This window comes from Lingula anatina, chromosome 3 (genome assembly GCF_051362555.1).
Source record: "Lingula anatina isolate TDL-2025a chromosome 3, LinAna3.0, whole genome shotgun sequence".
NCBI classification, from domain to species: Eukaryota; Metazoa; Brachiopoda; class Lingulata; order Lingulida; family Lingulidae; genus Lingula; species Lingula anatina.
Window position 1 is genome coordinate 25,845,108 of NC_141769.1, and position 26,454 is coordinate 25,871,561.

The 26,454-nt window shown below is 35.3% G+C and overlaps 2 protein-coding genes across 8 annotated transcripts in view; one reads left to right on the plus strand and one right to left on the minus strand.

The window, feature by feature from the left end:
- The first annotated feature begins 106 nt into the window (after positions 1–106).
- On the plus strand, positions 107–4,577 carry LOC106150531 (carbohydrate sulfotransferase 11-like). Of its 2 annotated transcripts, none has more exons than XM_013523398.2 (3): positions 107–1,836; positions 2,151–2,191; positions 3,252–4,577. In XM_013523398.2, the coding sequence occupies exons 1-3, from the start codon at positions 1,752–1,754 to the stop codon at positions 4,203–4,205; spliced, it is 1,080 nt and encodes a 359-aa protein (XP_013378852.2). In that variant the 5' UTR covers positions 107–1,751; the 3' UTR covers positions 4,206–4,577. The 2 variants fall into 2 exon arrangements, with proteins under 2 accessions (XP_013378852.2, XP_086863847.1); XM_087007721.1 differs by having other exon boundaries at positions 107–1,667.
- Positions 4,578–7,788: 3,211 nt separating this feature from the next.
- The window catches only part of LOC106165794 (protein diaphanous homolog 2), a 30,911-nt gene continuing 12,245 nt past the window's right edge, over positions 7,789–26,454 (minus strand). For 2 of the 6 annotated variants that reach the window (XM_087007704.1, XM_087007707.1), the window contains 25 exons: positions 25,146–25,247; positions 24,612–24,739; positions 24,223–24,291; positions 23,738–23,801; positions 23,436–23,569; positions 22,942–23,050; positions 22,548–22,658; positions 22,130–22,248; positions 21,644–21,760; positions 21,161–21,279; positions 20,056–20,082; positions 18,570–18,736; positions 17,829–18,245; positions 17,545–17,659; positions 17,265–17,354; positions 16,903–17,099; positions 16,086–16,172; positions 15,658–15,810; positions 15,250–15,379; positions 14,654–14,781; positions 14,123–14,287; positions 13,757–13,892; positions 13,336–13,452; positions 11,819–12,184; positions 10,376–10,546 (listed from right to left, as the gene is read on the minus strand). In XM_087007704.1, the coding sequence (XP_086863830.1) occupies positions 11,844–12,184; positions 13,336–13,452; positions 13,757–13,892; positions 14,123–14,287; positions 14,654–14,781; positions 15,250–15,379; positions 15,658–15,810; positions 16,086–16,172; positions 16,903–17,099; positions 17,265–17,354; positions 17,545–17,659; positions 17,829–18,245; positions 18,570–18,736; positions 20,056–20,082; positions 21,161–21,279; positions 21,644–21,760; positions 22,130–22,248; positions 22,548–22,658; positions 22,942–23,050; positions 23,436–23,569; positions 23,738–23,801; positions 24,223–24,291; positions 24,612–24,739; positions 25,146–25,247 (3,342 nt within the window). In that variant the 3' untranslated portion in view covers positions 10,376–10,546; positions 11,819–11,843. Of the gene's footprint in view, positions 10,547–11,818; positions 12,185–13,335; positions 13,453–13,756; positions 13,893–14,122; positions 14,288–14,653; positions 14,782–15,249; positions 15,380–15,657; positions 15,811–16,085; positions 16,173–16,902; positions 17,100–17,264; positions 17,355–17,544; positions 17,660–17,828; positions 18,246–18,569; positions 18,737–19,630; positions 19,658–20,055; positions 20,083–21,160; positions 21,280–21,643; positions 21,761–22,129; positions 22,249–22,547; positions 22,659–22,941; positions 23,051–23,435; positions 23,570–23,737; positions 23,802–24,222; positions 24,292–24,611; positions 24,740–25,145; positions 25,248–26,454 lie in introns of all 6 variants that reach the window. The other 4 variants (XM_087007705.1, XM_087007708.1, XM_087007706.1 and 1 more) reach the window with 4 other exon arrangements.

Below are 26,454 nucleotides of genomic sequence, written 5' to 3' on the forward strand. Positions count from 1 at the left end.
TGTCTGTCGTTGCTGCAATCGTCGCTCTGTACTTTCACCAATAACACCATAAGTGAAAACCATTTTACCTTTTGGCTTGAACTGATTAATATTCATAATACTCAGGTCAAGTTAAAAAATCGGCATGATCAGGACATTTTCTAAAAAGTTATGATGTTTTTTCACTTTTTTCAGCATATATGCAACACCGATAACACGATAAGTGGAAAACCATTTTACCTCTTGGCTTGAAACTTACAGAATTAATGAATATTTATAATAAGCAGGTCGAGTTTGAAAATCGGCATGATCGGGCCATTTTTTCCAGTGTTATGCTGTTTTTTTTTTTTTTTTTTTTTTTTGCGTTTTTTGGCATATATGCGACACAAATAACAGATTTTAAGGAAAACCATGGGCCTATTGTCTTGAAACCCACAGGTGTGTTCAATTTTACTTAGATACAGGTTGAGTTAGAAAATCAGCATGATCGGGCCATTTTTTTTTTTTTAATTTTTCCGCTTTTTTCAGCATATATGCAACATTGATAACGCATTTCGAGGAAAACTGATTTTGTCTTGAAATCTATACGAGTGATTTTCTAAGTGTGTACTTGAACTTACATGGGCCTGAAGCCTTATGCTTTTACTTTCATCGGTATAGCCTGTTGTGCATAATTAAAATTTAATGTTGACTTTGCAGTGAAGCATATTGTATTATTGCATCAGAATTGACAGTATCCTATTATGTGCATTATAATTTTCTGCTTTTTGTCTGTACATTTGACAGATTTGCTGCCTTTTTTTTCAGTGAAACCAGAGACCCGAAAATATTCTATTTGATCAGCAGAATTAGTAAGAGTTCTGTTTAACCATTAGCGGTACAAAAAAAAAAAAAAAAAAAAAAAACATGCATCTTGCTAAGGTGGATAAATAAGTCCATACCTATAAATGACGTGCTTTGATTTAATATTTTGTAACATTGTCTGCCAGACTTTCGCCAGTTAAGATGAAAACATCCAGGACATTTGATAAATGCGCAAAAAGCATTATCTTTTGTTCGATTATCCTTTTTGTGGCAGCATTCTTCATAGGTATTTTGATTTTTGAGACTGCAATTGACTTCTAGCGGTAGCGAGATTTGTAAATATTTAAAACGTGAAAAATGCATAAACTCTTGGAGATCTTGTGTCAGAATGCTCAAATTATACACATCCTCAGTTTAGAATTGTCAACAAAGGTCTTTTCACACCAAGTATCATATATCTTTGTGGTATAGCTTAGAGATTCTTCCCTGTTGATCACACTTCAGGTTATTGCAATCCCTTTCCCAGTGTCGCTTTCCTGCTGTTTTATTGGAAGTTGATAAATTGACTTATGTCGAGCGCCAGGGCTTCGTTAAGGTCAACCCGTACATAATATTCAGGCTATAAACCTGACAATCTATTCAAAACATAGCTTCGTTTGGGTCAACCCTTACATAATATTCAGGCTATTAACTTGACAATCTATTCAAAACATAAAAGTACAGCTGTATTGCAAAGATTTAATGTTTCGTGTGATTTTTTTCAGTGAAAACCAGAGACCTGAAAATATTCTATTTGATCAGTAGAATTAGTACGAGTTCTGTTTAACCATTGGTGGGACAAAAAACAAAACACCAAAAATAATTATGCAATTCTGCATACTAAGGTGAATAAATAGGTCCATACCTATAAATTACGTGCTTAGCTTTTATATTTTGTAACATTGTCTGCCAGACTTTCGCCAGTCAAGATGAAAACATCCAGGACATTGGATAAATGTGCAAAAGGCATTATCTTTTTGTCGATGATCCTTTTTCTGGCAGCGTTCTTCATAGGTATTTTGATTTGCGCAACTGTAATTTACTTCTAGTGGTAGCGAGATTTGTAAATAATTACCATATGTGAAGAATTGCGGAAGAATTACATTCGAAAAGGACCCGTGCTAACGTCAAAGATCTAAATCAACAAATATTGGTTGGGGGATCGGAATCAAAGATTTTTTTTGAGAACGCAATGGGTTGTCTTTTCGCTTCCTTTTAGGTACTTACGGCGTAATATAGTTCAATGAGTAATTTATGGACGGTTTTCGTTATACAATTTATGCCTCAGATTGAAAAGTGATAGGGAATCTGTTATGTTTTTAATGTAGGTTTGGCGTTCCATGGAAGGGAATTATTCATACCATGCAAGGTAAGAACATTTTCTTCAGACAAGATTAGGTTACCTGCCAGTCATGAAAAGCTAATTTTAAAATGAAATTATAATAACAAACTCGTGTAACTGTGTTAATTATTTGTCGAAATAAAGCAAAAGTAATTAAATTATGAAACGAGGGTATTCCAAGGTGAAATATTTCGTTTATCTTCCTTTTCAAATAATTCAGGGTACATTAATACTTAAAGGGATAATAACTCTTCGTTTCTGCCAAAAAATGAATTTTCCTGGAGTAAACAACAATTTTTCCATACTTACCTATGGTGAATGAATCCATTTTACATTCAAAGTTAGTCCCTGTTTTTTTTCTAAAAAGTTTGGTTTTTTGTTAAAATCTCTTAAGTGATTATAACAGAGTATAGCCATCAATGGAGGTCACATGGTCTAAAGACAAGCTCAGATATCAGAATAATAGCTATAACTGCCGTTTTTGTGGTAAAACAGAATATATTATATTTCTATGAGTTATTCACAATGTTTTTATTGCGAAATATAGATCTCATACGAAGAGTTATTATCCCTTTAACATTGAACGGTTACTTCTTTTCCAAAAAATTATCGTCTCTTGATTATTGATTTCAGGCTCACTTCCAGTCAAGTTAGGGCGGCTTTACTTAAGCCTATATGACATTGGCCATGCCATGTGCGTGCGGTGCCAATATATCCCTTTTTATTGGATACACGGTCACTGTAGGCTTTATGAAGCTGTCACGCTTAAACTTTTGACAAACTCCTTTTTGTTCCAGCCACTACGATTGTATATTAAATAAGTGACGCGCAGTTTGATTTACGTTATCAAAATTACAGTTTGAAATTGTTTTCACACGCACCTACTAGTCCGTATTTAATTTGGCATTCCTAAATTGACTGAAAATGAGGCAAATTTATGCCTTAGGTCTTTAAAGAAAGTACGGGGAACCCATATCAGTTGCCAAAGAAATTTTTGGCACTATGCTAGGCAAAACAACAAAACTTCAAAAGAGCATTTTCTTACGTGAATCATTTATACCATTACACAAAACATATTCTCTTAAAGGTGTCTGGGCAAGATGGAGGCAACGTCCAACCCATAATGACGGACGAATGGATCAGAACCATTGCATTCAGAAAACAGCGTGTAAAATGGGCATGTCAAAAACATGGAACAGGTGCTCGATCGCTGAAAGACCCACCTTTGAGTGAGGAGAAGAAATATATCTGGGTGAGCGACGCCTTGCAGCTCGTCTTTTGCGAAGTCCCAAAGGCGGCAAGTACAAGTTGGAAAAAGTCCATATTACAAGCCCTTGGAGTTTATAGGGAGATATCATCCCTTAATGTTCATGCTTTCGACTTTCCAAAGTACCTGCGCCGGCTTGACACATATTCTACAAACGAAACGGAGTATCGTTTGAAGAACTATCTCAAGTTTTTTGTTCTCCGACATCCTGCAGACAGACTGGTGTCTGCTTACAGATCCAAAATCGAGGTGTGGTGGCCCGGGAAACCCAGGGCTCTTGCAACCGTTGGGAATTACGTAAGAAAGCATTACCAGAACTTGCCAGAAATCTACCCCACGGACGTTCCATTTAATGATTCTGAACTGGTCAGGTACATTGAAGAAAAGAACAAAACTGGGGAAGAATTGTGGCGCAATAGCCATGTATCTAATGTCACATTTCGCGATTTCATACGTTACATTGGCGACCATCCGGTGACTACAGATAAACACTGGACTCCTGCATCACGTCTGTGTCACCCGTGCTTTATTGACTACGACGTCGTCGCGTACGCTGAAACGTTAACGACTGATGCGGCAAACATTCTTCAACTCATCGAAGCCGACACCACTTTGAAATTTCCTGACAGCAACAGACAACCATGCCCTCAATGCTTGAGAACGTCAAAAATGTTCGAACCTGTCTCAGAAGAAGAAATGGGTCGCATAAGGGAGATATACGAATTGGACTGGACGATGCGTGTAGGAGAAACAGATATTGAAAAATCACCTTGATATATTGGAGATTTATTTAACACACAGTGTTATTGTTGCGAAACGCGGCGTATGGCAGCAAATGGACTCCAGGCCGAGAGAACGTTAAAGAATTATATGATGTCTAATAGTTTTTTGTCGGATTATGCTGATCGTGGGGATCGCACTGTTCACATTAGCCCTGGGTTCTTTGTCTCGTCACTTTATAACTTTCGACTGCTTTTGTTAGAGCAATATGGACATGCAAGTTCATTTATAAAATGTTTGAAAAGATAACAACTTGATAGTTTTTAATGACGGTTAGCAGCATTAGAAACATTGAAAACTCATTTCTGCATATATGTCCTTGTATACTTTGGTTCCAGCGCATTATGAAATATGTTCTTACTAGTACGTGTTTGTCATAGCTTTCTGTTTATTCAGTTGTTTACAGTGCAACTATTTGACCAGCAACACCAAGGCAAATAAAACTGACAAAAACATGTATGTCATGCTTAAGGTCTTAGAAATAAGTACGACCAGTGGTCGTCTGAGGTTTTGTGCTTCGCTCAGATTGCTCAAACATGGAAAGTCAACCTAGCCCTCGCAATTCTTTTTTTTTTTTTTGCCGCGAAGTGAATCACATACGACTGATATAAAGGTTACAAAGGCACACATCTGTAGCAGGCATCATATTGTACTCTCCTACTTTATTAATTCTACTCCTAACTCGTGGAGCAAAAAACACACCATCTGTTATTATACAGCACTTGACACGAGAGTCACTGGCACAGTCGCCTGCGGACGGGACCACGGGCTTGTGAAGAGGTGCATATTCCAAAATCGTCAGGTAAAATTTAACCATAATGGTTATATTATTTATTATATACTGGTATTTTGATATCCTTTTGCTTTAACTAAAGCACTATATTTAATTCATACAGTGCCTTTGGCACGGCAAGAAGTTGTACAACTTCTTGGCCACGGCAAATATAGATCGGGGTTACTAGAAATGCCGACAAGTCTAACACCTTTAAATCTCTTAGAAAGCAGCAAAGGTAACCATCAAAAATATTAATTTTACTACTTGGAGAAACATTGTGGAGTTCGATATAGAAGTGTGCGTAAATGAAATAAATCAAATAAGTTAATTTTGTTCTCTTTCTGCATGAATAAAATTTGTCAGATTTTCATTCGTCACTGGACACAAATTTCTAATGCCAAATCCATGGGTTGTTCTTTGAACCTAATGATATGATATTATGTTGAACAACGCATAAAGGTCTAAATTTCAAAAATATGGTTCTTCAGATTAAGGTAATGCACACCTTCTCGGTCAAAGACAATGCTAAAACATTAGTTCCCCAAACAGAACAGAACATAACCTTGCGTAGATTTTCTGATACCAAACGGAAACAACTCGCAATGGTTATGAATTTGATATTTTTTTAGATAACGTGTCACTACCATGCCAACCCCAGGCGAGAAGGCTGATTTGAGCGCTGTGGCTCAGTTTGACAAGTCGAAATTGAAGAAAACGGAAACCAAGGAGAAAAACACGTTGCCTGACAAAGAAAGTAAGTCAGTTATGCTTAAAAAAAAAAGCGGGAATTGCGATTTTTAAAGCTGGATGAAAATCGTTACATTCTTGTTGCAAGTGAATGGAAAAGCCGAGGATTATCAGTAATTCTGATCAGACATATGACAGTTATATCTACACCAATATATCTAATTTGATCAATTTCTGAATATGCTATAGACGTAGAGAAATGTCCTTTTATCTATACATGCCAAATGCTGATACAAAATGTCGACTTAAACAAGCCTTTTTTTATCAGCAATCCAGCAAGAGAAATCCCAAGCAACCCAATCCAAGGGAACCCAAAAATGAGGAAATGGATGAAATGTGGAATTTTTAAAGACGAAGATGCTTAAGTTATCTGTGAGTGAAGAACGCGTGTATCTGTCTGAAAGAATGGGAGAGATTAGAGGGGAAATTACCATGCGACAGATGGCCGTAATGACATTTTGATTTGACTGCATTTATTCTCCACTTAACCATATCATGTATCAACATTCATGACAAGTTTGATATCTCGGAATAAATTATACACAATTTAAATACTGTCTTTTGTTTTAAAGAATTAAAATGACCATATCTAAGTACAGTACTCAGAAATAAAAATTCAATTTTTGAACTATTTTGCAAGCAGTGTATCTTCTATTGGGAAATTAAAGTGGCAGCGTGGGTGTCAGGGTAAGCTCCAAGCCAATCTCTGTAACCAGCGCCAGAGATGTGAAGTTTCAGGTGGCTACAACTGTTTAAGGCACTGTCACTTACCGTATAGCGGTAACGTATAAGAAAACTTAGCCATGCGCAGACCTTACCTCGTATACAAACTAACATAGGCCTACGTTTCGAGTGCGTATCAAACGTTGGTGTACGTTCGGATACCCGGAGGGAGATAATAGTTTTGAGAATGTTCAAAAACAATTCCATACCCTACTTCTAATACGCTGGTTTTATACGCTCAAAGGTGTGCGTATAATCGACTTCACAATCGCTACTTATTAATACATGTACCTCTTTACGGAAAGCTTAGCCTATACTACAGAAAGTAGATTTGAGTCTCTGCATTTTCCTTGGGAATGCAGTTGGGAAATTCACAGATATTTTTCAAAGTCGTAAGTGCAAAGTTTATATAATAAAACATCTAATAAAGGCGAAGCTGATAAAAAGGCAAATCGTATTTCAAGAGACTTGTCGGATATTGTCTCTAATGAGTACTGACGATTCAAGACACAATGACCTTCGTCACATGACTGACTCTTAGACGTGATTAATTTTATCATCATCACACAAGAGAGAAAAATGGATAACTTTATTTCAGAAAAAAACGAGGCCATTAAGTTCAAATCCATTAAATACACCGGTGTGCTAATTTACTTTCAAACCGATTTGTTTGCTGAGGACAGTGTCGAACATGTGTCACCAAATTACCTGTGATTAAGCAGACGACACATTTTACATTTCCTGAACACACCTATGAAAAGTCATTCCAAAATAAACCTTCACCTGAAGCAGGGTTAAGAGACTTTAGGAGATACCTTAGCAGACTTAACTGATATAGAAGGTCAGTCAGTTTCACGAGAGTTAAAAATATATAGACGACTTTGCAGTTGAGACTAGTGGTCTTTTTAGATTTTTGGATTTTTTTTCATTTTTGCTTTATTTAAAAAAGCTAATTTCAACATCAATTATTCCTGCTTGTAGGTTAAGAATATTGTAAGTTTTGTAACCCTTAATTATCATCCAGATACCGAAAGTGAGTTTTTTCTTGCATCTAATTATTCAATAATGCATCTGTCTGAGTGCTGATTTAAACAATAAAAACCCTTGAAAATATATAATATCGGCGTTTACATTTCTCTTTGCAATGTATAAGCATAGGGAGCTCAATGCTTTAATCATCAATTTCACACCTTTCTATTTTGAGGTGATATAGCAATCGGTACGGAGCGTAACTTCATCATTGAATAAGATTTTATCACAATTTGGCAGAGTTGACCACGAGTGTATAGGCTACAATCCCGGAAGAAAGAAAAGAAAAAATTAAGACTTCAGTAAAATTTTTATGCTTTTAATTATTGTAATTTGGAATATTCACACTACAATATGTACAAGCTTATAATACACTGCTTTGAAATTGCTTCCGGGAAGAACCAAGCTTAAAAGTATAGAATTCACTCAATTCTCTGGAAGTACATTTTATCATATACAATTTTCTACTGCTTAATAGAAAAGCATACATATAGAATCATACACAAATATAATTATTTGATAGCTATCAGTCCTTCAATAACCAATATTCTTCTATTAATAATGTGTAGCTCAGTTACAAAATTTAAAAGCACTTAGTAAAAACCATATACTATCAACTTGATAACAATCCTGAGGAAAGAGAGAAAAGAGAAGGAAACCATTTAAAGAACATTAGTGCTTCATGAAAACTATACTTTTAGTGACTTTCAATAGGTAATCTTACCTATGACTTTTATGGAATGTTTTCTGTATCATCACAATTCTTAAAAGTTTAACTTTGTAAAAAAAGGAATTCCTCTTTCTTGTTTCAAACCTCCTCCAAGACCTAATTTTGCATATCCCTCAACATTTTTGAAAAGTAAAAGACATATTTGTGTTAATAAAAACCAGGAGCAGAAATGAACTCAAAAGCCTATACACATCAAGAATAGTAGCACTGGAAAACATTCCATTATCTAATTATCCCATTTGTTTCTTTATCTGCTTCATGTACAGCCATTTAACCAAAGCATTCTCTTTTTCCGTTCTCCATAACACCTCAGCATCATATGATGGGCAATGTATAATCTGTTTCAGAGTAACAATCATGTTTTAACCTTATTTGATGCCTCGAGACGAGACGTGCCACCAACAAGCACTCACAAATTCCAGATGTAAATTCTCATTAATATTCTACAAACCTTCTAGCCCTTCATCTACCCACTCCACATAAGCATGATAATAAGTGGAAAGTTCCTATATTGAACTTGTCAATGAAAAAATATTCAATCTTTTATAAAACAGGTTTAATATAACTTGACCTTGAGCAACATGCATATCTTTTTGCCTTAAGGCAATTCACTGTTTACAAAACAAGAAGTGTAAATTTCACATCAACAATGATGTTAACAATGTAGGTATCAACCAAATATTTATTTTGATAAGTTTTTATTACGAGAAAAGATATTATTGAACAAGTCACCTTTGTGACAAGAATTACCAGAATAATCATGGGTGACAACCACAAGCTGGACAGATAGGTAGTCAAATGCCATGGGTTTAATTACTCTCTCAGAATAAGAGTCAAATTTTGGATACATAGAAGTGCAAAACAATGCCATTAACAAAATTTTTCTTTTCTTACAGAAGAAATAGGGTAAAGTTTTTTAATTATAACAAAGCATTTCTGTTTCTGACCTTTATATAACTGTGTTGTAAATTATGCCTGTGACCAAAATGAACTGACTTTTGCAATGTAGACGCTGAATGATATTGATTATTATTCGAGGTAGAAATACTGCCCAACACAGTTACTTGTTGCAGACGTAATGAAATGAAAGACACACTAACACGCTAGCAGTTGATATGCTGAATATTTTCAGGTTTGGAAGCACAAGTTGTAGAATTGGATCTAGTGGGTGTTCTTCCTAAGTTTGCACTTAACTACTTAGTAGAACTCTCTCCCTTCAGTGCCAAATACTGACCTATACCCACAGATTGCCCAAATTTGAAATTTACAGATATGAAAATTAATAAGAAACAAGTGTCAACTTAAAATGGCTGAGGTGCAAAGAACTTGAAGTGTTTCACTCAGAAGCATTTTATGTCAGCTTACAAGTTTACAACAGCACTTCTGCAGTTCTTGATCTATTTTAATATATTGAAAATCAAAAATGCAGAATGAATGCTACTGATGCATTATGAAACAAGAGTAACATAGCTTTCAATTTTTCACTGTGCCAGAGGAAACATGTCCAATATACCACTGCATACTATGCATAATCAAAATTTATTTAATATTTAAACAAACATGGGCCACAAGATTGCTTTTTTTTACACAAGCTTTTGGCAGTTCTGGTGAACATGAGGAGTTAGTGAAAGGAACCTGGGTTCGATTCTCATAAAACAAATTCCAAAGAAAGTGACTTAATATTGCCCCCTTAAAAAAAAGTAAAGGTTGCAGATGAAAAGATTCTATCTTTAGTTATTTTTTAAGGATTACGTACCTCTTTAAGGATTTTGCTTGCATCTTCTTTTAGACTATGTAATCTCATTTAAAAGGCTCTGCCTCCATCTCTCACTCAGTTGAAGGCCACCATACATACTGAATGCAGACTACTTGTCCTTATTTGCTTTTTCTTTAATTCCATGAACAATAGAGGCTGATATCATTTTTAATAAAAGTTCAATGCAATTTCCAGTATGCCCTTCTCTGATTTTTTTTTTTAATATGCTATTTCTATTTGATAAAAAAAGGAAAAATTCCAATGCTATAACGCCTTTAACCTTGCAAGAAGTGCCTCGGCATCCGACTCCTCGGGTCCCTCACCATTAGCATTATTGTTCGTGGAATTATTAACAGGCTGGGAGTCCTCAATTGGTGCGTTCACAGATCCTTCTCGACTCCGTCTCCCTCCTTCGGCAGCTGCTGCTGCGGATGCACGGTCTCGCTTTTTCCGCCTTTCTGGACGGACTCTGGGACTACTGTCTGTTCCATCATCAAAGTTTATTTCTTTCACTAAGTCCATGCTGGATAAGTTCTGTCTTGACCTTGACCTAGTTAACTGAGCTCTTCTCTCAGCTGGAATGTACAAGAAACCCCAGTTTAAGAAAGGTTAAATATATTCATGTGGTAGTGGTGGAAAAAATAAAATGGTGGCAAACTGAAATAAAACAGGCATACAGAACCATTACCATGAAATTAAAAATGAAAAATTTATGTATAAAGCTAATAGGAATCTTTAATGAAGAGTACATAAATCAAAAAGAACAAGAAGAAACCTGAGACAACAGCATACCAAACTTCTAAAGTCAACAAAATAGGACTTTGACTTCTGATAAAAAAAGATCTATTCAAACAAATATCCAAGAAGTGCATTTAAGATTATCATATTAGTTAAGAGAACATAGTCCTTATGTCAATATGCTATCAGTATGTTAGTATATAAGTCTATGCTAAATATGCAGGCTTGTTAAAGTCAACAAAAGTGGTGTAACTTTATAAGGCAAGATCATGGCATGGGGTGTGGGTGGGGGTAAAAACCTCTGACAAAACCTCGGTGCATGGACAAAAATCATTGCAGTTATTTGGGGGACAAAAATGCAACACACTTTAAGTTATATTCAAAAAGCATTTTGCCAAGGAAATTCTCGCAGAACCTCAAAGTACAAAAATAGTTGTGTTGTATCAAAATGTTAGCAATTCATTTATTCCTCAAGAAAAACTGTGCATTTTATATCACTTCATTATTCCATTATAACATTCAAACAAATAAAAATAAATTACACAAAGCAACAAGTACAATATATGACCAGGGCCGTAGCCTGAGCAAAATGCCAGGGGGGGCAGTAAGCGGACACGAGGGGGCGAAGCTACCGAGGGGGGAGGGTGTGGTGTGTAAAATTCCAAATTCCAGGGGGGCAGCTGCCCCCCCTGCCCCCCCGGAGGGTACGGCCCTGATGACATTATCAAACAGGAACAAAATCAACTTGGAACAAGACTCAAAAGACATACAAAGAAGGCCTACATGCTTTTGTGGTGCAATTACCTACGTACAGAATGCAATCTCCAGCAGTAGGGCAGAGAGAGATGAAAAAAGACAGGACCCAAGGAATGAGTATCAAAAATATCCTGACTGAACCAGAAACTCATTTCCAGCACACCATAGAAAAACAAGGGCATGCTTTCAACATAAGGCTTCCCATACTAATTGAGGATTTATGAGTACTTATTATGTTATGTTAGAACAGGCATCCTTTTCCTACTACTATCTTTACACAATATAATCCTATTCTGTCCGACATGCTGCTCGCTCTCGTGTCATGCTGGCATGCTTAGACTGTAAAAGAATACCTGTCAAAGGCCAAAAGCACTAGAACTAGATCATTCCTAAGATTACTTCACTGGGCTGGGGTTTGTTTTGCCTGTTATAATAACTGCCCCCTCTCCTGGGGTACTCCCTGGGAAATTCCTGAGAAGGGAAATCCATGTGTGGCCTCTCCCTACTATCAGGGTAGTCCCAGGTATCTCTAGACTGTTGTGAGTAGGGTCTATCTCCCACAAAGTGGGGGTCCCTGTGAGACACATGGGCCCTGTGCCTGTGGGGCTCCCAGGAATCAATGTACTGGGGTGTATTGCTATTTTCTCTGGCTAGTAAAATATTTTCAAGATTGGTGTTGCTGTTTTGCCGCGGTTTAGGGGGCGGTCTAGGACTTCTTCCTGAAAGGTGTCAGTAGTCTTTATGATCTGGGGTGTTACTTACAGAAAGACAAACATGAAAGTGAAAGCACAACAGGAAACAAGAAATGTTGGAATTAAATAAATAAATAAATAAATAATAAATAAATAAATAAATAAATAAATAAATAAACCAAAGCAAGAGAATTAAGAATGAAATCTCAAGCCTAACAGATGAACAACAAATGAAGTATGTTACATAAATACATATAAAAAGTAGGAGAAGAAGAATTAAATATAACACCATTATCACTACTGCTGGATAAACGTAAGCTTTGACTAAACTCTGACAAGACATTAGAGTATAAGTTGTTTGGAAAGCCATGAGGTGCTGGAGGCTTGCTAATACAACCACCTGAAATACAGTATCATGTATAATAACATCAATACAAGAGCAGACTACAGAATACCAGGAGCAGTAACAACATCAATACAACGTACAAGAGCATTAAAGATGATACAACTTTCCTTACATACATTGCTGCAGTATATGATTACATGAGACAGGAAATGACACCAAAGGCAGTCAATTTCTGAACCTGGGATGTAATAAGTTAGGAATCCTATCAAGTTCCTTAATCAACTTACAACATATAATGGTGTCTTTCCTTCCATTTTCTTTCCACACCTAACACGGCAGTTTTATGGAGGGCACTATTTTACATTGTCTTTTTTATCATAACTTTAACACAATTTTAATTTTAAGAATACTTTCCATGTAATTCCAAAGTAACAAATAGCAGTATTGCATGAGGTAAAAGTACCAAGTTAAATGCTGACTGCTGCAGACAGTCAGCAATAAGGAATGGACAAAATATAATAAAAACTATTTAAAAGCACGAGTGCAAAAGATGGTGCTGAATTCTGCATGTAATGGACATAGTTTCGCTCTGAATCCAAAACACTTTATCCAAACACATTTTATATTGATAATCAATATCAGTGGTCTGTACCACAATTGCAAACCCTCAAGCTTAGCCACAATTTTTATTGTTAAAAAAAACTTAAGTTTAAAGGTTTTTAACATGGCATATTTAAGTCACACTATTTGAGATATGTGATTATCAATCACATAATACCCCATCATCTATAAGAAAGGATTATGAAGAGAGAACTTATATGAGTTATATTACCTCCTGCTGCTCGTGGCGTCCTCTTTTGGCCTGCTCTCTTTTCTCGGTTCACGTTAAATGCACTGCCTGTTGCCAAGGCGTCCAGGAGATTGTCCATTACACCTTGCTGGTCATCATCTGAAATATCACACAGTGTTTTAGTTTATAGCAAACAACTCTGCTTGCTGTTAACTACCATTCCTTTTAAAAACACATCAAAGAGTTTTTTAAGTAAACTAATTATTATCTCTCTTCTGAAATTTGTCTAGATTTGGTCAATTTCTTGTTGATTTCTATACACTAAATGCTCCACGGTACAAGGGCTCCAACTGCTCCTAAAAATCTTCAGATTTCATCTAAGGCAAGCAGGCATTTGGCTGATGCCATTTAGACTGTTTTATGGTAAAAAAAAAATAAATAAAAATAAAAAAACTTCTCTCACCTGCAGACATATCAACCAAAGCTTTCTTCCTGGCAACTTTTTCTTTCTTTTCTCTTTCCGTCTTCTCCTTGGCCTCTTTGGCACGTCTGATCTTCTCCTCTGTCTCCCTCAATTTCTGGTTTTCTTTAACTGCTTGCTGTAGATAAATGTAAGAGGTATGAGAAGTAGAATTACACAAATTTTTAAAATCTATTTGAAAGACTCCTTTACTTTGATGAAGTAAGTTTTTGTTCGTATAAATTTTTTTAAAATTTGGAATATTTTGGTGTAGCCGACAATCAGATATATATATTTTTTTGTAAACAGCAAATATCTTAAATGACAATACGCTTAATCTATACCAACAAAGGAAAGAACTACACTTACCTGAAATTGCTTAATGAATGTCTGTACATCTCCGAAAAACTCCTCAATTCCATATTTGTTCCTATCAAAGCAGTAAAATTTAGCAATATCTCCAAATAATGTGCCCATCTTCTTATGCATGCTCTCCAGGACTTCCACCTGGTCTTTGGCAGTGTTGACAAACTCGTGATATTGGTTAAGGAAGATAAAGTACCTCACTGACAAGCACATAATTAAGAAAATTTTTAATATGGGCATTTTCTTGAGTCTGTTGTTACAAGTGCTTGAGCATTATGACCCCTTTTTATGAATTCACTTTAAAATGTAAAAGAGTAATAACATGATAAGAATCTGAAGTCTTTGAGCAGCAATACAGACACCAAGTTAAATCTACCACTCACCTTTTTGAAAAACAACACACACACTTACACACATTTCTTCAAAGTGAAAATGCCTGACATGAAGATATTACTATCATGTTGTTAGTCTAAGAAGTACTACTCAGAGTAGTTCTCCTCAGTAAATGTGGTAAACTTGTTGTGAAAAGGATATCCCAAGAACCTCTGTAAACCGGTCTCCTTCCACCTGGGGCTGTTTGGCCATGTTCTTCAGGTCTGTTTCCAACATCTTCAGACTCTTATTCATTCCAGCCATGTTCTTTGTCAAGATTTGTTCTGACACTAAAATGAGGAAAAAAGATCACTAAACACTAAAGCTCACAGAGCAACATTTACTTCATACTTTTTCTAGAGACAACATCAGTGTAACATAAAACTTCACAGTATCCAAGTGATGCACTGAACAGGATATTATCATCAAATAATGCAAGAGTTTAATGTGTAAATCAATGACAAACTATTTGAGATTTTTTTCAGGTGAAGAATTAAGACCATGGACTGTTCATGCCAAAAGAAATAGCTACTGAAATATAATTTTAATTTTTATCATAAAATTACTTCACAACAGCATGCATTAAGGCCACTCTACACTGAAGATAAACAAACCCTGATAAACCATTATGAAAACCTTTACCCACATACATTGACAACTATACCTCTAACAACAATAACAAGTTTCTTTCTCTTCACCACTGTTTTTCAAAGCAATAGATATAAAAACTCTCCTTTAAATATGAGAGAGATTCATACCTCTGGCAGCCTTATCAACATGGATGAGCTCTTCTGGGAAGGTCAAAATATCTGGATATTTAGTCTCCACAATCTCCGCCAGGAAGTGAAGTAAGGTGCTCTTATTGTCCTGTGCCTTTGTGTTCACCAACTGGAAAAAAAATGGTGATTAGCATCTAAATTTAGTCTATACGAAATAATCTAATGCAATATCTACTGCATGGAAAGTCACTTTCAGATGAGATTTATACTTGACACACACAACTTATAATACAAAATGGTGTTTCAGGAATGACTTCTGAATTATCTATTTCAAAATCATGATAATTTACACTGCATTACAATATAAGCCAATTCAAGAATAAAATCTACCTCTGCTTTTCAAAATTGACTCTTTACAATCCATTATAAAACCAAAGCGTTACTCACCTTTGGAAGAAAACTGATGTCAAACCCTAAAGACTTCTCATTCCTGGAACCTGCATTCATATAGTTACCAACCAGCAGAATGAGTTCCAGGAGTTTGGCGAATTTCCCACTCTGCTTCACCTCTTCACAAGCTGCCGTGGCGGCCACAATTTCCTGGAAAAGGTTCATAACTTCATGTTTAAGAAACTATCAAATGAAAATAATAGAGAACAATAAATTTAATCCTATCTGTCAATTATATAAACTGCTAGGGATACAACAAAATTTTTTTTTTTTTTTTTTTTTTGCAGAGTAGTGACCAATTCAAAAACACACACTGTCCCTTATGTTGTATTATAAAACAACCAACTGAAGCTTGATTACAAAAATGTCAAGCATAATTTCTGGCACTTTTTGTATCTAGGGTTTAATGATGTATCTGAACTTACTGGTTTAATATCCTGCACAAGCTCTGGGAACTTCAGCTTGAACATCATTGAATTAAGTCGGGGAACCAGCCTCTTAATTCCTGACATCTGGAAACAATGGAAGGGTATATAAGGAAAGAAATAAAAAATATAAATAATATCTTACTTTTTCACAAAAATAATGTGGAATGCGTTCATGTTAAGGCTAAAGTGAGATTTTTTATCAATAAAATCACATTTTATTATCAATCTCAATGACACAATTTTTAAAACTTTTGAACACAATATGAATAAAGCTTCACACAAATTATGCATAAATTTAATCAGGATCAAGAAAGATTCGTGTAATTCTAAAATAGAGGCCAGACATGCTATAATTCATATCCATGTACATTATGTTTCAGTGTCTACCACTTTTGTCTTCACACTATTAACCCCATCCATATCAGATAGACAGATATAACACTTGGCATGGAGCTGTAAGTCAAAACCACCCATTCCAAACAATAGTATTTCACATAGTATGATTTATTTATTTAAGTGTCACATATTCTTAAAATATAAAATCCAAAATAATAATAATAATAATGATAATAATAATAATAAAAAAATAAAAAAAAAAAAACAAATTAAAAGAATACCCAGCCATACTTGGCTTATGAGACACAGTTAAAAGATTTCCATCTTTTAAACATTTAAAAAACTGTCTTAGCTAATAAAAATTGGTATTCACAATTCATAATGAAAACAAATTTTTCTGTATCACAATAATTGCTAAAACACATAAAACTTGTTGATGTGTACCATTCCCCAATTCCCAGAGCTCTTAGAAACTCACCACAACACAGAACTGCTCTGGCTCAGCCAGATCATCGTATTCATCCTTGAGCTTGGCTATCTTAGTAATCTCCTCCTGCTCTGGCAGGGCTTTGATCAGTTGTTCCACCACTTGATCAGGAAGCTTCTCTTCGTCTACCTCCAGAATGCGCTTCTTAATCTCGTGATATGGAAGCTTGAGGGAGCCCAGAAGAATGGCTGTAAATAGTAAAATGTTTATATGTGAAGTTGTTGTCAGCTGGGTGCCACATTTAAAGAAGACTATATTTCTTCAGGAAATGTTTTCAAGAGGTCTTTTTGTGCTTCAAGACAAAATAATGTTTCTTGAATCTTGTCTTCTATAAAACCAATTAAAATACTTACATAGGTTTTGCCCTGCCTTGCCATCCAGCACCTTCAGTTCTTTCCCCTTCTTCTTCTGCTCAGCAGCTTCCCCAGTGGGTTCTTTTTTAACTAGGACACATAATAAGGTACATAAGTCTACACTTCCTTTAAAAATCATAGTTCACTTGGTATAACTGATGGTTATTACGTTGATGCAACATTATTTCCTATCCTTTCAACCTTTTATAATTCTTTGCACATTTCCACAGACAACAGTAATACTTGTGCCCCAAACTCTGTAGACTCTTCATTTTTTTACCTGCTGGTTTGGTGGAAAACTTTGCCTTGAGAGTTTTAAATAAGTCTTCATCTTCTAACTCTTCCTCGTTTATTTTAACCCAGAAAGATTCTTTGTCCAGCTGATTTGGCTTAATCTGAAAAAATAAAAAAATAAAAAAATATCTTTCTGAATTAAACAACTAGCCTCCAGTTATAAATATAAAAAAATGTCCAAAATATTTGTAATATATCTTTTGGGCCTTGTAAAAAATCATAGAAGCAGAGAGAGAGATGTGTGTATTTTGTCAAAGGATAAAATCTCACCTTATTCCAATTAGCTCTCTTAAGTGGCGCGTCTACTGAATAACCCTTCTTGGCCTTCATGCCAAATGGCAGTACATTCTGCGGAGGGGAGGGAGCAAGGGGGGAACCAGTGAAACCAGGGGGTCTCAGAGCACCTAAAGGAGGGGGTGGGGGTGGCCCCATTCCTGGGGGTGGAGGGGGTGGGGGAGGTCCCCCACCAGGTGGGGGTGGAGGCGGAGGCGGAGGTGGAGGTCCACCACCTGGAGGGGGTGGAGGTGGGGGAGGGGGTGGAATGCCTGCACCTGGAGGGGGTGGGGGCGGGGGTGGAATGAATCCACCTGGTGGGGGTGGAGGGGGTGGAGGGGGAGGGGGACCTCCTCCCACCCCCGCCTGCTTAGCTATGGCACCACTGACAACAGCACTCACTCCTTGGGATATCTACAATTGATTGGAATAAGATTAAATGGCATATTAAAATTCAATCAACATTTCCATATTCTTTCATTAAAAATGAATTGACAAGTACAGCCTTTCACACCAGGTTTTGGTTTATTAAATCTAGTGCCTTTTTGTTTGTTGTATATTACTGCACTATCCACTGTCCTGGGTATTCTAATGCCATATAAATATTTACCATTCTCTATAACAAAGTAACCAACACTTTGCTTTATTATCTATTCTTAAAATTAAAACACTAAAAAAAGGCAAAATCAAAAGATAGAATTTCATCAATTCAAATATAATACTATCAATCCTGCTCACCTTTTCTTTCAAATCTGCAAGTTCCTGTTCATATTTCTTAATCTTTTCTTCTAGAGCTGACACTTTTGCCTCGGATTCCTGTTTGGCAGTGAGGGCCTCTTCCAATTTACCAGATAACTCCTTCCCACCAATGCTGTCTTCAAATTTGGATCTCTCAGTTAACTGGCCTATATATCGTGGACAATGCAGATAAAGAATTTTTTCAGAAAAATGGAGCAAGGTTTATGAAAATGCAAGAGCACGTATTGCTGTAGCGCAATTAGAATATTGCAAGGCATGGTCCAGATCTTCTCATTTCATCTTAAAATCTGAATTGCATGGAGTATGGTATATTCTTTACTTGTATAGTACAACTTACAGGCACAGGCAAGGAAAGCACCTTTTTACACTACCAAATTCAACTTTTTTGCGCATTTTTTTATTTATGCACATAAGCCATGTAAGAATTTAGAAGTTGATCGATTTCTTTTTTCATTCTTATCATTAAAGTTGAAAGTTTTACCTGTAGCAATCAGTTTACAGTGAAGGTGCATTGTATAGTCTTGTATGAATTTTGTAATTAGAACAAATCTGACATGTTAAATTTTCTAACACACAGGACAGACGACATAACAGAAAAGACTCCCTCTATGTTAGTCAACATATAAACATAATCAATAGCTAAGAAAAAGCTTACTTTCTCTTAAAATAATGATAAACTCCAAAATCTTTTCATTAACAAAGGTAAGAATGTATAATTACCTTGGCAAATTAGAATATAAAAGGGCTACAAGAGGCAACAGTACTTCATGCTTAACACTATTTTATTTATGTATTATCCTAAATAGCTCTGATAAGCATTATAGAGTACCTTAAGATATCACTTTTACTGATTCTAATTTGAACATAGTTTGACACAGAAAATTCAGATTTGACAAGTAAGAGTACACAGGAATCAAGCTGGCCTGAAGATGAAGGCATGCAAAATGATACAGGGAGAACATAAGAAATAATATTGAGATATACAAAGAAAAATATGGGCTGTGCTTTTGTTAGAGATTCGTGCAAAATAACCAAATTACCATCTACAACATCTTGTGCTATGCCACCTGATGAAATGGACAGGAGCAAACATATAATAATCATCATGCCTTAAATCAAGATTTTAATTCCTGCGTGAATAATTAACATATTTCATGCAAAAAAAAAAAAAAAAAAGAAAAAAAATGATGTCAACAAAAGACATTTTATCATCTGATCTTATTGTGCTGAGTTTCTAAAAAGTTTCAACTTTTCCTAAGAGACATGCAATAGGAAAACAGTGCAGTTCTCAATGTAAATGAGTATGAAAGGTGCCTCGATTTCCCATATATAACAGTAAGATACTGCTGAAAAACACTTATTGGTTTCTTCTCGAATATTTACACAGAATGCAAAATGTACTTTAGCATGCAAGAAACATTCCAAAGAAAAGAAAGACTAAAGAGTGCTAAGAATGCAAGATTACCATCGAGTGTATCACGTGACAAACCACCTGATGAAATTTAACAAAAGCAGAAAGCACACGTGAGATAGGTTAACAAAAAACAAAACAGTAAAACCAGCTACAGCACTGTAAATATGCACAAATATTCAAGAAAGACGAACATTTTTGTGATACAAAATGGCTACTATATTGAACAAATATGACATGTTGTTAGTGAAAAGCTAAGTTAAGCTAAAGATTAACCATGGAACAAAAACAGCAAAAGCAAACAAACAAACAAGATGTTTCTCAAAGAAAAGGTAACAAGCGGTCTTTGGATGCACCTGTGCTGTCCATGAGGGCATTGATGTTACATCTGATCCTGACTCCCCAAAATACTGACTTTCCAGGCACGCTTTGACCATCTGACCCCACTACCATGGAAGTATATGTGGGATGTAAATAGGGACGGGGAAGGGGGGGGGGGTTCCTATTACATTATCAGTCCTTATGGTTAGAGACCTAATGAGAGTAGGACCCTAAGCATGTTAAGATCATGTGACTAAGCAGAGGTCACATTTATGACGTTTTTTCACTTCATTCTACTCCAAAACTTAGTATAACACAAGTCATATTTTTAATGGACCAAGTTTTTGTTCTTTTTACTAAAAGCAGTCAATCGTCAGGTACTTTTAGGTCATATTTGTACCTACACGTAGGTAGACACCAGTAGCCTTTGTTTTGGCTGTAAACAGACATCAGATTATAGCCAATGGCTCATTACATTTCCAGCCCACATGTTCTTCCATGGTCCCACCTATCCACTGAATTGGTATCTTATGTTAATGGTAAAAACTTGAAAATTTAGTCAGTCTTGAAAATTTTGTTGGAAGACGATTCTCTTATGACATTTTTTTTTTCATTTTTTCAAACTTGAAAATGGGCCTCTGAATAGTTTTGAAAAGTTTGTCGCTTAATAATGTCGTATCGGATTCATGCATTTTAAATCTTCATGATTTTACCATAACATGTCACTGGTGAAGTCAGTATTCTAGGGGTCTGTATCAGATATAGCAGTAGCCAGTAAGCAAAATATTTGTATAAATGTCATATCAAAAAGCAGAAAAAAAATACAAATTTAACCTACCTATGAGTGGTTCTACATCTATTTCAAATCTTTTGGTCTGCCTAAAGTCGGGATCCATTCCACTTTTGTGCAGAACTATTTGGGTAACACATTCTTCTATCAGTTTATAGTACTGGGGCCTACAAAGTGAGCAATCTTTCCAGTATGAAAATGGTCAAACTGTGCTGACCAACAAATAAAACAAAACTTGAGATATGAAAAAAATTTTTTTCTCATGTTGCTTGCAAGATTTCACTTACAGGAGACCTCTAAGCTAGCAGTGCTAAAATGTGCAATAACAAAGCTTATTAAAGGAGTGCTGTCACTGTCATTTATGCAAGACATATTAAACATACTCAACATTGAAAAAATAAAATCTATATGGTTTACCTCCATAATAAATCCAATTTAAGAAACAGGATTCAACTGCACTTAATCCTTCTAAATTTTAGATACAAGACCACCATTTGACTAAGAAACTTAAACGATCGATTCCCCACTCACCTTACTACATAATCATCTCTAATAAATAACAAATGCTGCAAGATAGACAGGAAATAGGGTTCTGTTGATGTCCCGGCTACATTGCTGATTATTAGTTGAAAGCACTCTCCAGGGTCAGTGAGCAAGAGTTAAGGTGAATAAAATACAATAAATATATCATTATATATTATAATGTATAAAAAATATTTCAATTCACCTTTCAAAATACTATGGATTAAAAAAATAAGTAAATAAATAAAACAGAGGTTTAACTGTTGTCTGTTTTTGACATGAAGGGCTTTAAGGCTTTAATTTCAACTTGTAATAGTGTGTGTGTGTGTGTGTGTGTGTGTGTGTGTGTGTGTGTGTGTGTGTGTGTGTGTGTGTGTGTGTGTGTGTGTGTGTGTGTGTGTGTGTGTGTGTGTGTGTGTGTGTGTGTGTGTGTGCACATAATCATTTAGTGAAAAACAAGTCCTTGTTAAGGAATATCTTTCTTTGGAAGGATATTCTAACTCTGCCCTAATGTTGTCATAGCGATGGAAGAAGTCATCATAATCTTCATCTTTATGTTCTGAGAAGACGCCAACTTGAACTTTCACCTCTTCACTATCATCATTTTCTAAACCCTGTAATATGAAAATATGTTCATTTAAGTTTTCTCTTTCAAATTTCTTGATTTTAGAAATTAAGTTTATGAAGACAAAATATTGAGATCATAGGATCTTTTTAATTCAAATCAACAATTATCATGAAAATATATATTATAAAATGTAAAAATGCAAAATGTTTGAACATTAACAACAATGGAATAATTACAGAAAATATAGTTGAAAATGTGTTAAGAATTAATTTTTTTTTCAAGTTCATTTAGTCTAAACAGATAAAGAAACCAAAAGTAGGGCTTTGGGCTAGCTCTTTATCATACCTCTAATAGATCCACAAGTCCCGTCCTCATAAATTCATTTCTCAAGTGTATTCGGAAGTCCAGGTCATCCGGCGTGGTAACTATGGCATTCACTAACTGCATACAGGCAACCTAACATGACAAGATATACATACTAAGATAAGACACAATATTGTTATAATTGGATTATCCAGTGGGCTTTCTTTGATGCAAGTTAAAAAGTTCCATATTAATCAGATGAATTAAACTTTCAAAAAATTTCCCAATAATATTTTTTCAAAATCAAAGGAAATCTTGACGATAATCACTGTTTATTGGCTTCTTAAAAGGAAGACAAAAAAGATAAGAAAATCAAATGGACATGCTGAGAAAAATGTCTAAACTGGGCCTGGCTTTGTCTTTTATAATATTCTACCTTCATTGGTATATTCTTTTCTATTCCTAGACCATCTATGATGGGAGTAAATCTGTCTTGGTTTCTTATCTCTCCACACATAGTAATGGCTTCTAGAACTTTCTCATGACTGGAATAGAGAGAGAACAGTTACAAACTATGTAATTATGTCTGCATCAGTTATTTTCAAAAACTTTACAAAGATGATGAAAAAAAGGCGGGATGATATATGTTAACATCCCCAATACTAGTAAAGTGAAAATTATTGCAATATTTATCTTATATTTTTAATTGTTAAATATGATGAATTCAAATAGAAAGACCCTGTTAAATCTGTGAGTCAAAACAATTCTTCATCGTTTACACATGGGACTCAAGTATATTTAGAAACTGCACGGAAGATTAGAAAGTACCACTTTATCTAAAACAAAAATCACCATATTTTTAAGTTTGAAAGGTGAGCCTATTCCACTTGAGCAGGGAAAATATCTCATAATCCTAAGAAGTTCTCTTACCCATCAGGGGGCACCAAGCAGACGGCAGCCAGCAGACGTACTGCTTCCAACATGGTGGCCTGGTCGGCTGGATCCACAGTTCGAGATAAAATGGTAAGCGCTTCATCGTGATGGAGAATATTTTTCAAACCAAACTGGAAGAATCAATACAACAAGATGATTTATCAGCATGGTGTAAGTAGCATAGAATAATATATGCTTCTTTACCTAAAGTTAGAAAAAGTATGCAAAGTCCTAATAACAGTTTTGAAATGAAATCTGGGAAATTTTACTTATAAGACAATAATGAAAGAGCCTGCTACCTTATTGTTCATAAAAGCCTTCAAGCACCGAACACACTCATGTGTACTCCTCCTTTCATTTCGACTGGAAAAATAAGAGAACACGTGGTAAGTTATGATCAGTAAACAAATTCAAAACTTTTGAATGATGCATGTGAATAATTTAAGATAGGAGAAAGGAAATAATTATTATGACATATAGTCTGAATCACTGATGCACCAGTTACCATAGGATGAAATTCACAAATACTTTTAATTCTTAAAGTTTACTAAGTTGTACAGTATAGGAAATACTTACTTATCACAACCAGTATAGGGAATACTTACTTATCACAAACAGTATAGGGAATACTTACTTATCACAACCAATATAGGGAATATCACAACCAGTATAGGGAATACTTACTTATCACAACCAATATAGGGAATATCACAACCAGAATAGGGAGTACTTACTTATCACAACCAATATAGGGAATATCACAACCAGAATAGGGAGTACTTACTTATCACAACAGTATATTAGGTTTTTCAGTATGGCATTGAGACCACTTGGTCCAAACTCCATAACCCAACTGAAAGACAAGATATCAGCATTTAATAACTCATCAAATTAACACAAAATTGCTTCACCCCCTTACAGTAAAAATCTAGCATGAGTCAATGACATAACAGACTGCAGTATTACTTTAAATTTATGACATTACAAAATGATCAATGAATGTAATCAACTAAATCTTGTTGAACAATAGCAAAATATATTTACAGAGTTAAATAATTCATTACACTCTCTAATTAATCAACCAATAAAAGACGAGTTTCAACTCTGCAGGCAAAAAAGTCACTTAACATGAATGTATAAATACACCTCCTCATGATCTGATAAATGTTTTACCTGACAGGGTTACTGGTTAAGGACACTCTGAGAGACTCCAGTAACCTTAATCTCTTGTCTCCTCTCAGACTAGGCTCATTCAGTTCCCTCACAAAGTCCTGGGGACTGTCGATCTTGCCGCCCTTTGGCTGGAAAACCAGAAGCCATTTCAAATAGTAAACCATTATGGTATAGTCTTACAACAGCTTTCTTTAGAGTATTCAGAAAGTGTTTGTTATTTTTGATTTCATGCAGAATTTCAGTTTAGGTAAACATAACAAAAAGGAACATCTACTGAAATCTTAAACCAGTCTTGCAATGTTTAACAGACAGCCAAGAGTTTCAGAAGTGACAACTGTCCTTCCTATCAATATACTCAGCTAGCACTAAGTATGAAAAGAGCAAGTTGGGCTGAGGGGAGCCCCCATTAGTTCTATTAAAACCTAGTGATTAATAACATCACAATACTGATCTATATGCTTAAATCAAAGGCCAAAATAATCATTATCCACATCTGATAAATCATATTTAAAAATATCCCTAATATTAAATTACCTGAACAGTCCCCTTTGACTGCATCACCAAGAGTTTTCTTTTTTCATCTGTTTTCTTTTGTCTTAGTGGAGCTTTCTTCTCCTCTGTCAAGTTCATGTCATCCTTTAATAAACAAACACAGATTAAGTACGTAAATAAGTGGAACATTAAGTCATTTTCTGATCCCCCATATAATCTATATCCGAAGCACTTCTCAATAACGACAATTTTTTTATGTTTTAAGGTTTTCATTTCAAGTATAAAAACTATGTATCCATATTCTGAGAACCATGAAGCTCATCTTGGGGAAAAAGCATATATAGAAGAAACTACTGAGAATTTGGTAAGATTTTGGCAAAAGTGATTTTAAGATTTAAATTTAATTGATTGATCTTTAATTGTGATATCTATCCACATACTAACAGCAATCTGAACTTTACCAATTTCTATTATCATTTATCATTCTCATTCTAAGGATTTTTTCTTTAAAATTTCCTTAGTTCTAAATATCAGTGGTTTGCTATATATGTTGTCAGTAAAATTCAGTTAACACTAATGTGCAGGCCTTCATGTCAGTGTTTTCCATATGAGACAACATATTCATCAAATTTTACCACATCTGTAAGTCCACCATATGACAGAATGTAGCTGATAAAGGATCATTTAATCCTCCTATGCTGTATGAAAGAATGGAACAGACACAGGTCTGGATCACATTCCAACTACTACATTATAAGGGGGATGAAAACCCACACACACACATGCACACACACACTAGAGAGTCAAACAGCGTAAAGCTGGCCAGACCAAGAATTTTGCCCTAAGCTCTTAGTCCCCTCAGTGGTCTCAGTGCTATACATAATAGCCCACCTACAGACATTCCTGCCCATAGATAATAATAATAATAATGGCAGATAGCAACTCTAGATCTGCGAGCAGCTGCTGGCCTAATGGCTGAACAAGGTAATGACACACTAAACGCCTGTCCATAAACAGGTCAAACGTTAACACGATGCACCTGTTTGCAGGGACGCAAAAGTTCCTTCACACTACAGATATTAATAGTGTGGCAATGCAAATCAATGGGGTAAGAAAGATCAGTGCTTATGCACTCTGTTGTTTTCAAAATTTTCTAAAGATCTGCAGAGAAAATATGTTTCCATCTAAAGACTAAGACTGCATGTGCTGTTCCACTTCTTATAACTTTTTTTTTAATCACGATTGGTTTTGACTACAATGTCTTCTTGACATTTATGAAGAAAATACCAACACCTAGTACTTATATGCATCCCTTTTAAGCTCTGAATTGGGAAAGATAATTAGCTTTGCA